The 10,256-nt window shown below is 35.1% G+C and overlaps 2 protein-coding genes across 3 annotated transcripts; both read right to left on the minus strand.

Annotated features, from left to right (window-relative positions):
- Window positions 1–314: 314 nt before the first annotated feature.
- Window positions 315–5,398, minus strand: LOC132039912 (lysophospholipid acyltransferase 1-like). The gene is made up of 8 exons (XM_059430471.1): window positions 5,047–5,398; window positions 3,946–4,001; window positions 3,276–3,496; window positions 2,583–2,991; window positions 1,988–2,073; window positions 1,260–1,323; window positions 1,057–1,169; window positions 315–837 (listed from the first exon to the last, which is right to left on the minus strand). The coding sequence occupies exons 1-8, from the start codon at window positions 5,349–5,351 to the stop codon at window positions 697–699; spliced, it is 1,395 nt and encodes a 464-aa protein (XP_059286454.1). The 5' UTR covers window positions 5,352–5,398; the 3' UTR covers window positions 315–696.
- Window positions 5,399–6,557: 1,159 nt separating this feature from the next.
- LOC132039582 (F-box protein PP2-A12-like) lies at window positions 6,558–9,711 on the minus strand. Of its 2 annotated transcripts, none has more exons than XM_059430076.1 (3): window positions 9,282–9,711; window positions 8,518–8,636; window positions 6,558–7,362 (listed from the first exon to the last, which is right to left on the minus strand). In XM_059430076.1, the coding sequence occupies exons 1-3, from the start codon at window positions 9,588–9,590 to the stop codon at window positions 6,915–6,917; spliced, it is 876 nt and encodes a 291-aa protein (XP_059286059.1). In that variant the 5' UTR covers window positions 9,591–9,711; the 3' UTR covers window positions 6,558–6,914. The 2 variants fall into 2 exon arrangements, with proteins under 2 accessions (XP_059286059.1, XP_059286060.1); XM_059430077.1 differs by having other exon boundaries at window positions 6,558–7,335; window positions 9,282–9,710.
- Window positions 9,712–10,256: the final 545 nt, after the last annotated feature.

Raw genomic sequence — 10,256 nt, forward strand, 5'->3', positions numbered from 1 at the left:
TGCTGAGACACAAAATTGGGCCTCTCTAAATAACAGTTCTGTAGAACCTTAGAAGTTGGGCCTACTCATCTGAATGGAGCAAATCAACTCGCGGGTCATTTGCACGATTGTCCTTCAAAGACACTGGTCTTTAATTTTTGGCATTCGCTAAAAATCCCTTGGTTTCGGAATTGAAACCCCGCTCAATCAAAAATTTTAAAAAAATCGCAAAGTAGAGTTTGGATTTGTAAGGCATAGTTTCAAACTCTACCTTAAGGTAGAATTTTGCCTTCACTACAAGGCAAAATTCTGCCTTCCTTCAGGCATAAGGCAAAGGTTTGCCTTTAGGCATTTTTTTTTTTAATACTTAGTTGGAAAAAATTAGGCCTATTCAGTCAGACTTATGCCTGAATAGACCTTACTTTGCTACAAACATCTGCCTTGCAATTTTTTTTTAATATTTGACTGAGCGATGGTTCAAACCCAGAACTCATGGATTTTAGGCGAACGACAAAAATTAAAGATTTCAAATTTGAGGGGCAAAAGTTAAAGACCGTGCCTTTGAAGGGCATTCCGCACAAAAAAAATGAATGAACTCCAACAGCTGAACTAACTAGTACTTTACAGCAATCAAAACTGATGATTTATACAAATCAGAACAGCACTACTCTTCCACCAAGAACTCTAAAAAACAATCTCCAGAAACCAGATTCTGATTCATTCTTCTTTTTTGGCTCTAGATCTGACAGGTTTTGCTGGCTGAATCATTTTACCAAGAAGGAGCACTAGAATTGGTACAGTACTTCCAATATAGTATACACTTCCATAAGCAGTAAGTGTTTCATGCAGGCTTAGGACCTGTAAAACGTAAGCAACAAAACTAGTGTCAATTTATGTCAATTAAAGATTTTAACTTATACTCCTTCCGTTTCATTTTATATGACAGTGTTTGACTGGATACAGTTTTAAGAAAGAAAAACTTTTAGCACACAACAAAATATCCCTATAACTTATGATTTTAAAATACGTCATGACATTAAAGAATGTGTAAAAAGAAAACATGTCATGTAAACTAACCATGAATCCAACAGCAGAGTAGTTCAGCACCAGCAGTGTATATACAAAGTTCATGAATACCAGCATCTTTTGAAACTGAGCACTACTTGTAGCTTGCTGCCATCTGTAAATGACTGCTCATAGACAAAGAAAGATTGTATTAAAGCATATATATAAAAGGTAGATACGACTGATCTAGCTAGGTATTAGCTGAAATTAAGTACCTCTTGATCCAGCAATCATCAAAGCAGACTGAACAAAGAATATGATGTAGCCAGGATATAACCCCTGTAGTGTAACACAATCAACTTTAGTTAGACAAGATATTTCTTAAAGAACTATAGCCGAATCAGAAGTGCTTTAGCAAAAAAGAAAAAAAAAGCGAAGTGGAGGTTGCCATGGCAGACAAAACACAAAGAGCGCAAAGTATCTTGTCCAAAGTATATTCCCTTTGCATTGAGTACTTAATTTTGGATTTCTGAGGTTAGAAAATAGAACCAGCTAGTGCTGAGAAGTGTTAAATATACAATTAAAAAAAATTCCCTTCTATTGTGTTTAGCATTATATAAGTGGCAACAGTTTTGGAGGACAAGTAGGGATGTCAACGATGTGGTTGAAATCAATAGTTTTATGCAGCATAAATGAATTTGCAGAGGTATATATTAAAAGATAAAATGTGTGAGGACTTGTATTTCTATAGTTAGAGAACATATATGAAAAGAATTAAACTTCAAAAAGAAATACAAAACTTTATATAAAGTACTGTAAAGCTAATTTTAGTGAAATTCTGATGCCACCATAGGCAAAATGAATTTCTGATGCATGATTGAATAGATGTTTTTGCATAGAAGTTATAGTTCCATGAAAATTCATCTGGACAAGATTATGAGCCATCATATGAATCTTTTAGAAGATAGATTGAATAACACGTTGCGTGAAAATATCCACTTACATGCCATACAGCACTAACAGTCTGTGTGGCCAGCAACTGGAAGAAACCAGGCTTCCTTCCCTTCTGTATAAGCCTCTCATATACATCTGCAGAAAATAGGAGATATTTAATCATAAAACAATTGCATCATGCTTAGCTTTGTCACAGGGTTACACATTCACTAAAAGATGAGGACTAAAATTTGAGACATATGAACCTTATTTGATAAATCATAAAAGCTTGTCTACATCAGTTTCCTGGAAAATACAACGCATTGCAACATAACAAGTACTTCCTGTGTGTCATTTTGCATGGCGGTGTTTGAATAAGCCCAACCTTTTAAGGGAAAAAAGAAAGACTTTTGACACATATCAAAATTACCCTTTGACCTTCCAATCTAAACATGTTATGACATTTCTATAGTTAAAAAGCATGTTGGGATAAAATGAGAAGTTAAAAGTCAAAAACTCTTTTTTTTTTTTTTTTTACAACAGACTAGAAAAGAGTTTTGTGTAGAATAAAACGTTAGTAGGAGTGACATTAGCTCACCAGTTTTTCACATTGTGTTTTTGCAAGTATCTTACCATACAAAAGGATTAAAAAGAGAGATCCTTACAGTGCCTCAGCCAGGTGCTAACTTGAATGTTCCATACAAGAGGTATCTGAACTGAGCTCTTTGCAAGCTCAACACCTAATATGTCAACATTTTTAGCACGGTCCCACTGTGGTTTTGGTGGATTAGTCATGTCTGTCCAACCACTGAAACCGAAACCAGATACGAGGATAGCAACTTCTGAGATTGACCATATGAAATAATATTTACATCGTGCAGTAAAGCTAGCCATATATTGGTAACCCAACCGTGTCCAGAAACCCCATTCGTGGTACATTGGATCCAAGAACTTAGAAATTGGGAAAAGAGGCACCAGATAGATATACAATCCCATGCATAGACCAGCTTGAAGAATAGCCCTTAACGTTGCCCCAAAAGGCGATGGTTGTCCTTTGTCTGAAGGTTTCCAGATCTGAGAGAAGGGCTTAATTAGTTAGTTGTTACAATGAGATGCAAAGGGAAGAACCAATGGCATATGCAGAATTTTACACAAGTAATGTCGGCTTATTGACAAACTTAATCTTGTGAGATGTTTTGGATGTGAAAGTGTGGTGGTTTACAGCTCGATTCCTATCCCAAATTGATATTTATTTTATATTATATTCAAAAGATATCGACATATTATATATATACAAAAACATTATTGCGCAGAACAACAATTAATGGTACCAGAATATAATGATGACATGAACTTACACCATTTCTCTCTGTCCATTCAAGGTAATCCTTTAATTCATATACTGGTCCTGCAAAATGACTTCCACAACAGAGACAGTAACCAAAGTACTCAAGTAATGATGGCAACTCGAGCAAACGATTTTTCTTTTGAGCTTCACGCAAATCTTCCTCCTTCAATAATCCATCTTGGTAATTCATCACGCATGAAATTATTTTCAGCGAAATCACCATAAGAGCTCCTAAAATTTTAGAAGAGAGAACCAATTAAATCAATGTTCAGTAAGCTAAATGTGAACACTATTAACAGTACAACATCCAGAAGTGAAAACAAAATACAATGAACAGATCATAATGATACAGAGTATTCCTAGCTGGATGATCAAAATTATTCATGCAACCTGCAGTAAATCAGCTCGCTGAGGTCCATAAATTGTGTTTCGTGTTTTAAATTCGGTAGATTTCTACATGAATCAACAATGTCCGACCTCATCATGAACTGAGATTTTATTTAATTTCTGTTTACAAGAAACATTTTGATCTAAAGAAATATCATATGCTTAATTTGTCTCAAACACAGAAGTGGATTGAACAGATTAACAAAAATTACAGCAGTTAGAGACTGTGATTTGTTTTCGTTATTATCGAAAGGTGAAACCAAGACTAGGACAAAGAGGAAGTACGTTCTTACCTGTAGCATCCATTCCTCCCTTTTTCCATGCATCACCACTCATGTAGTACACATGGCTGTACCAAAAAGTTGGAATATTACATGGAGTTTAAAAGGTTTTCATTCACAGAATATAAAAAATTGCAACTAGCATAACAAGGAAATGGTTCAACAGGGAATGCTTTATTTCCTCTTGGGGGTTGGGGGAGATTCACTTGGAAAACAGTACTTCATACTGCAATAATAACATCAAATGTCTGCTAAAGAACTAAGCGTTTCCTCATTAGCACAAGAGCTACATAAAAATACAGGTCAAAAGAGCCCCAGGGCTTTAGTCTAGTGGTAAGAGTGCGCTAATGCACAAAACTTTGTCACAGACAAAAGCCTGATATTTAAGTGGAGAAAGATAGAGGGGCGGACCCATTACTCATTGAGTTTAGAACTGTGAGCGGTGAGCCACCGCCCTTCCGAAATTTATTAGCCATAAAAAAATACAGCTCAAAATGCTCATTCACCATACCTCATAATAATAGATGTTAAAACAAGCGTCTTTACAAAAATAGCCGGCCGAATTCACTGTTTAATTACTTTTGCTAGCTGATATACATAGATTATATAGTTATTATAAACGTTTATACACATATTATACATGAATTATATATTTATACGCCTCCCAGCTGTTTTTAGTTTAAGCGGTTGGATGGGCGGCTCTTTAGATTAGTTCTTCTTCAAAGGAACAATGGCAATGGAAGATTTCCTTCAAGACAATGAAGATAATGCAGTTATACTCTTAAGCCTTCATTAAGGACCCGTTGGCCATGGATAATTTTCACTCTTTTCCGGGATTTTATTCCGGAATCATTTTTGGACATAGAATTGTACAATTTTCCGGAATTCAAAAAACTTCAATGTATCTGTTTTCACATAAACTCAACATTTTTCCAAGTTGTGTTCATATCCAAACACAACTCCAATTTCCAAATACCATTTTTCAACTTTTTTCCAAATACTACTTCTTTTCAAATTTCACATTTTTTTATGTCCACACGACCGGTAAGTACTGACATTTCCAATAAAACAGAGATCGCAAATGAAAATAATCCAAATAGAGAATTAACGTACCATCCAATAAGATATCCAAATGCAAGGAAGAAAGAGATGATCCCGCAATAAGGACGGCAGAAAACCATAGAAGCATAACCCAAAACCATAGGCACCAAGAAATGAAAATTGGACGACAATCCAAACGACATGTAGGACAGAACAGCACCTGATATGGCAGCATAAATATGCCTACCATTGGTGCAAGGAACAAATCTATGGAAAAAACTCACAGGAATGGTTGCAACGAAACATAGTAAGAAACGGAGCACTGGTATCGATACTCCAATAGCCGAAGCCATTGGTTCCATCTCCAGCAAACTCATAATGTAAAATAATTTGGGTCACGTAGTAATATGTCACTTGGATAGTAGATTTTAGAAATCTACACGTACAAATTTTCTGAATCTTGCATTTACAACAATGGGAACCGTCGATGTACGAGTAGAAACAATGCTGAAAAGGTCATGAACTCATATCATTAATCATACAAAAGAAAAGAGGTATGGAACATAGACAGATAGAGAGAGAGAGACAAGGAACAACAGTCAATAAGGGAGAAAAAAAAAAGTTAGTTATCTAGCGAATGGAATAATTATGTGGCAATCAGATGTGAGATTGCATGGAGGGGCACTCGTTTGGTTTCTTCTTCTTCGTCTGTTTTTTTTTTTTTTTTTTTTTTTTTGGGCTGAAAAAAAAAAAATTAATAATTTGTTGAAATTGCGTTTAGACATGAATTTTTATTTGAAATATTTCAGGTAAATACTTCGTAAACAAGTTTTACAACTTCAAGTTTTCTATTTCAAGTTATAATTAATAGGTAAATTTGTAAAACAAACATTGATTTGCAAATATATTTCTCGTCAATTACCACCTGCTGACATGCAGATAAGTCACAATTTCCATTTAGGATACAATATAGATTCATATTAACCCAAATCATGACATGCAGACATGACATGATTTCCCTTTCTCCTTCCAATACTTGTCCATTCGACGAGGGCTTGCAGGGCCCCTGTTTGGCAGCCAACGTAACCTGGGCCCTTCGATCTCTATAGAATTCTAACGAGTATTGAGCGATATATTCATTAAAGATCTAGCTAAAATGGTGTAACGGTAGTCTCAATCTATTGAAAATGTTGTTTCTTGAGAGAGTTCTGTCAAAAAACGAAAAGAAGACAACTAAATGATTTTGAATGTGTGATACACTTTCTGCTGTTATGCTATAACTCTTGCATAGCTGGATATTTCAAAAGCAAACAAGTGAAAAAAAAAAAAAAAAGTTCTGAAATTAGCAGACTGGTCTTTGACTCGGTTCATGTTCAACCAAACAATCATTCGAAGGAATGAACCATAACCTGTGTCGACAATTTTTGCCCCTCCTGTTAGGCAATCTGTTAGTAGATTATCCAAATCCAAGGGCACGAGAGGGAAGAGAGGCAAAGCGCACTGCAGTTTTCCACTTTGAGGAAGCCTTCTAAGTTTACCAATGTTGATGTCATTCTATACAACACATCAAAAATATCATTCCATGCAGAAAAAGGAATTCAATATTTCAATCAAACCCAAAGGAGCTAGCTTCCATTCGTTTGCTAGGATCAAATTTGAAAAGTACACATGAAAAGAAGTAGTCTGATTTAACATACACTAAAGACTCAGTACAACAAATATACTAAAGACTCAGTACAATAAATGTTCCGAGTGGAGAAAGCCTACGACATCTACTAACGAGTAGTTGGGATTTAAAAAGCCCGCCATACACGTACACACACATTGACTTGATCTAATATAAGCTGATCGCCGTTCCTTACTAACTTCTCTGGAACTACGGATAGTGCTAACTCTAACTCTTTTACAAACTCTTTCCTAAAGAGAAGGTTAGCCGCAAATTAAAAACGCTTTAACCTCTCTGTAAACTCGCTCGGGCATATTAACACAGAATCTACACAAAGTCCACCTTTGGTGTGTGTACAATCGATTTGGGTCATGGAGAACTTAACTTTCGTAGTTGTTGTAGACCCTGTGACAATAAAGTCTCCTACATGGTGGTATTTCCATTTTCCAGGTTCTTTCAAGTTACACTGGGTTGTAGCTTGCTGGCCATCTGATGTTGAGAGCTGGAACTGTACTGGTTTTTTATCCCATCCGTGAACATGCTCGGAGTTGCAAATTCGCCGTCCAAATCTTCGAGAGGCACGTCCCACTTGCAGTCTATAGAAAATACTATAAGACCCTGCTGGGAACGGGAAATCAACCTCTCCATCCACTTCAAACCACCAGATCTGTTGGAGATATGCAACGGACTGGAATCTGCAGGGAATGAAAGGAAAAGAAATCCTTTAAGTATTTTGTATCAAGATGTGGTAGCGTTTAGTTTATACAACAATACAGCAGTAAATTTCAAACATAATACAAGTATGTCATAGTTTAAAAGTCAGACCTTTCAGCAAATACATATCATTTTTTACCTTTCTTATGCTTGGGAGGTTAGGCAAAAGAGGTATTCTTGAAAATTTTACCGGTACTATGATATATTCAAAAGATATTGGCTTTGCACATCTATGGTATGAAATTTGATAATTAAAGCCCCATTTGAAGTTCTGAGTCTGTGATAGGAATTCATTTTATCCTCAATTGCAGTATCCAGATACACACAGACATGCACACAGGTGAAGTTGTGTGGTGCCAAAAGCACAATCTTCTTTGTTCTCTCTAACTTCCGTGGATCATTGGGGAATATGGGAGGTCTTTATGATACTTCTGTTTTGGACCTCTAAGAAACAAGGACTTATGTTTCAATTAAGGTCTGCCTGTGAGTTACAAGCTTTCGATGTGATGAGCATACTAACGGTAAGGAGAGTTCCCAACTAGAACTACCAGGTAAATCATGATGACTTGCAAACAGTGGAAGGTGGAACTTGAACATTTCTCTTTTCAAGGAAAATTGCTCTCAACTAAAGATAATAGTATAATAAATACTACTGATATTGACAACGTACTGGACAGCCCTTTGTGTAACTTTTTTTAGATTAAATAGAGCTTATAGTACTCCAAAGGAGCGTACAGCATCTTGTGTAACTCAAGCACAGATCTTCCAAGCAATACTGCTACAAATGTATTGAATCGTTCAGATTAATTTCCAAGTACCATAACATAAAAGACTTCCCCAAAAGTTGCACTAATTTTTTTTGGCATAGCCCACAAGGCCAGAATGAGAAACAGCCAATGGATTAAAGTACCAGAATTGCATAAGGAATCAATTTACCACTCAGGTTTCAATTTCAAAATCAGAAGTAACAGGGAAAGAGGAGACATGGAAGACCAAATTTAAATCACCTAAAAAGAACCTTTTCGAAAGAGGGTTTCATCAAAAGTGCCCGAATAGTTTAACTTTCAGCCACTCTGAAAACACATGTATCCATAAACACACACATACAACTATACATTGTACTATAACTTGATAACATAAGCAAAACAATTTTAACTCCTCACCTTGATTCATCTGTTTCAATACGGCTCCAATATCTCCTATCGTCAATGCCCGTTATCGCCAAGCCATTTGCAGATACTGATAGACAAACCCTTCCTGTACCCTTATCTAACCAAACCTTCTGCATAAATCCAATCAATAAAACCATCAGAACAAGCATGATGGTTTAAATTATTTGCTGGTCCTATTTGAACAATTATACAGAATAGTTAATCACAAAAAGAGTATCCTTATGATATTTCCTATAAAGTAGACAACCCCATTTCACCTAAATTTCGTTCAATCATGTTCAGCCGAACTTATCAACATTCCTATAAAAAAAAACTTCATCTTTCAAGAAATTCTAAAGAAAAATAATTATCTTCTCCAAGAATGAAAAAAACATATGGGAAAAATTCAAACTTTAACAACAAAACCCAATATATGCTAGATAAATTTCTCATTATGCAGAATATTAAATCAAAAAAATCATATCCCTACGATATTTCCTAAAAGTAGACAACCCCATTTCACCTAAATTTCGTTTGATCATCTAAAACATACCTTTTGAACATTCCTATATATATATAAAAAAAAAAAAAAGATTACACCTTTCAAGAAAATTCTAAAGTTCCAAGAATGAACAAAAAATAGAGGGAATAAATCAAAATTTGACAACAAAACCCCATATTTGCAAGACAAATTGGGAAATTATATAAACATTTACAAATGAAGGAAAAAAATCATAATAATAGATATGTAACATAAGAAGGGGTAACGATTGGACCTTTGTGCCACCATCAAAATAAGAGGGTCGACAAAGCCTAGCATAAATATCCCTTTTACACAAATTGGTATCAAAATCATCAAACACCCTCTCAATAATAGACTCATAATTCAAAGGCAACTTAGATTCCCACACAAAATCAGCAGAACTAGCAGCCCTAAAACCCCTATTAAGCATTGACATGCTACAGATCTCAGATGGGTCCAAATAAACCATAACTGAAGCCACACAACTTTCAGGCAAGTCACCAAGACTGGGAACAGTGGTGGAATGACGTGGAGTCAAGAAAAGGGATAAAGAAGAACCCATTTTTGTTGTGATTTTTTGATAATCAAGAAAATGGATGTATGGAAGGTTATTAATCTGTATGTTTGAGAGAAAAAAGGGGGGATAAAATAGGAAGGGAAAGTGGAAAGAAGACACTTTGAACAGCTGGATATGGTTGTGTGTATATATAGAGAAATGGACGCGTACTTTTTGTGTGTTCTTCTTCTCACACTTTCCTTTTTAATATTTTCTAAAAAAAACGATGAGGCATTTTTATATTTCAAAATAATTTAATGTAAAAAAAAAAATTACCTTAATGAAATAATTTACAGTTAAATAAATATTTATGATTTAGATCATAAGTTTTAAAAGTTTTTTTTTAAAATTTTATACCTAATCAAATTATATCACGTAAATTAGGACCGACGAAGTATGTACTACTATCTACTCGTGTCGACGGGTCACAACTAGAGAAAATGACAAATATGGTCACTTCTTTTTGTAACAAGTTCAATTAGTTCCTTAAGTATTACTTAAGTAGTTTTGGGTATTCAAATTTATTCAAAGTGAACGCTTTTAATCTCGTGCGATTAAGGGTGTGCAAAATTCGATTTAACTGATAAACTGAACCAAAAAATATGCTGTTAATTTATCGGTATCGGGTTATTGGGTCAACAGTTTTTGAACGGTTTTGTAATTTTCTTATTG

This window comes from Lycium ferocissimum, chromosome 12, assembly GCF_029784015.1.
Source record: "Lycium ferocissimum isolate CSIRO_LF1 chromosome 12, AGI_CSIRO_Lferr_CH_V1, whole genome shotgun sequence".
Lineage (NCBI taxonomy): Eukaryota > Viridiplantae > Streptophyta > Magnoliopsida > Solanales > Solanaceae > Lycium > Lycium ferocissimum.

What these genes read in the sequence shown, in the direction of transcription:
- LOC132039912 (XM_059430471.1), bottom strand. Translation starts at nt 5,351, where the DNA reads ATGAGTTTGCTGGAGATGGAACCAATGGCTTCGGCTATTGGAGTATCG. An exon ending in TTTGGATATCTTATTGGATG is followed by an intron (nt 4,002 to 5,046) that starts GTACGTTAATTC and finishes TTTTTGGTACAG; the next exon opens with CCATGTGTACTACATGAGTG. An exon ending in GGGAGGAATGGATGCTACAG is followed by an intron (nt 3,497 to 3,945) that starts GTAAGAACGTAC and finishes CTAAAATTTTAG; the next exon opens with GAGCTCTTATGGTGATTTCG.
- LOC132039582 (XM_059430076.1), bottom strand. Translation starts at nt 9,590, where the DNA reads ATGGGTTCTTCTTTATCCCTTTTCTTGACTCCACGTCATTCCACCACT. An exon ending in ATTTTGATGGTGGCACAAAG is followed by an intron (nt 8,637 to 9,281) that starts GTCCAATCGTTA and finishes GGATTTATGCAG; the next exon opens with AAGGTTTGGTTAGATAAGGG. An exon ending in ATTGAAACAGATGAATCAAG is followed by an intron (nt 7,363 to 8,517) that starts GTGAGGAGTTAA and finishes AAATACTTAAAG; the next exon opens with GATTTCTTTTCCTTTCATTC.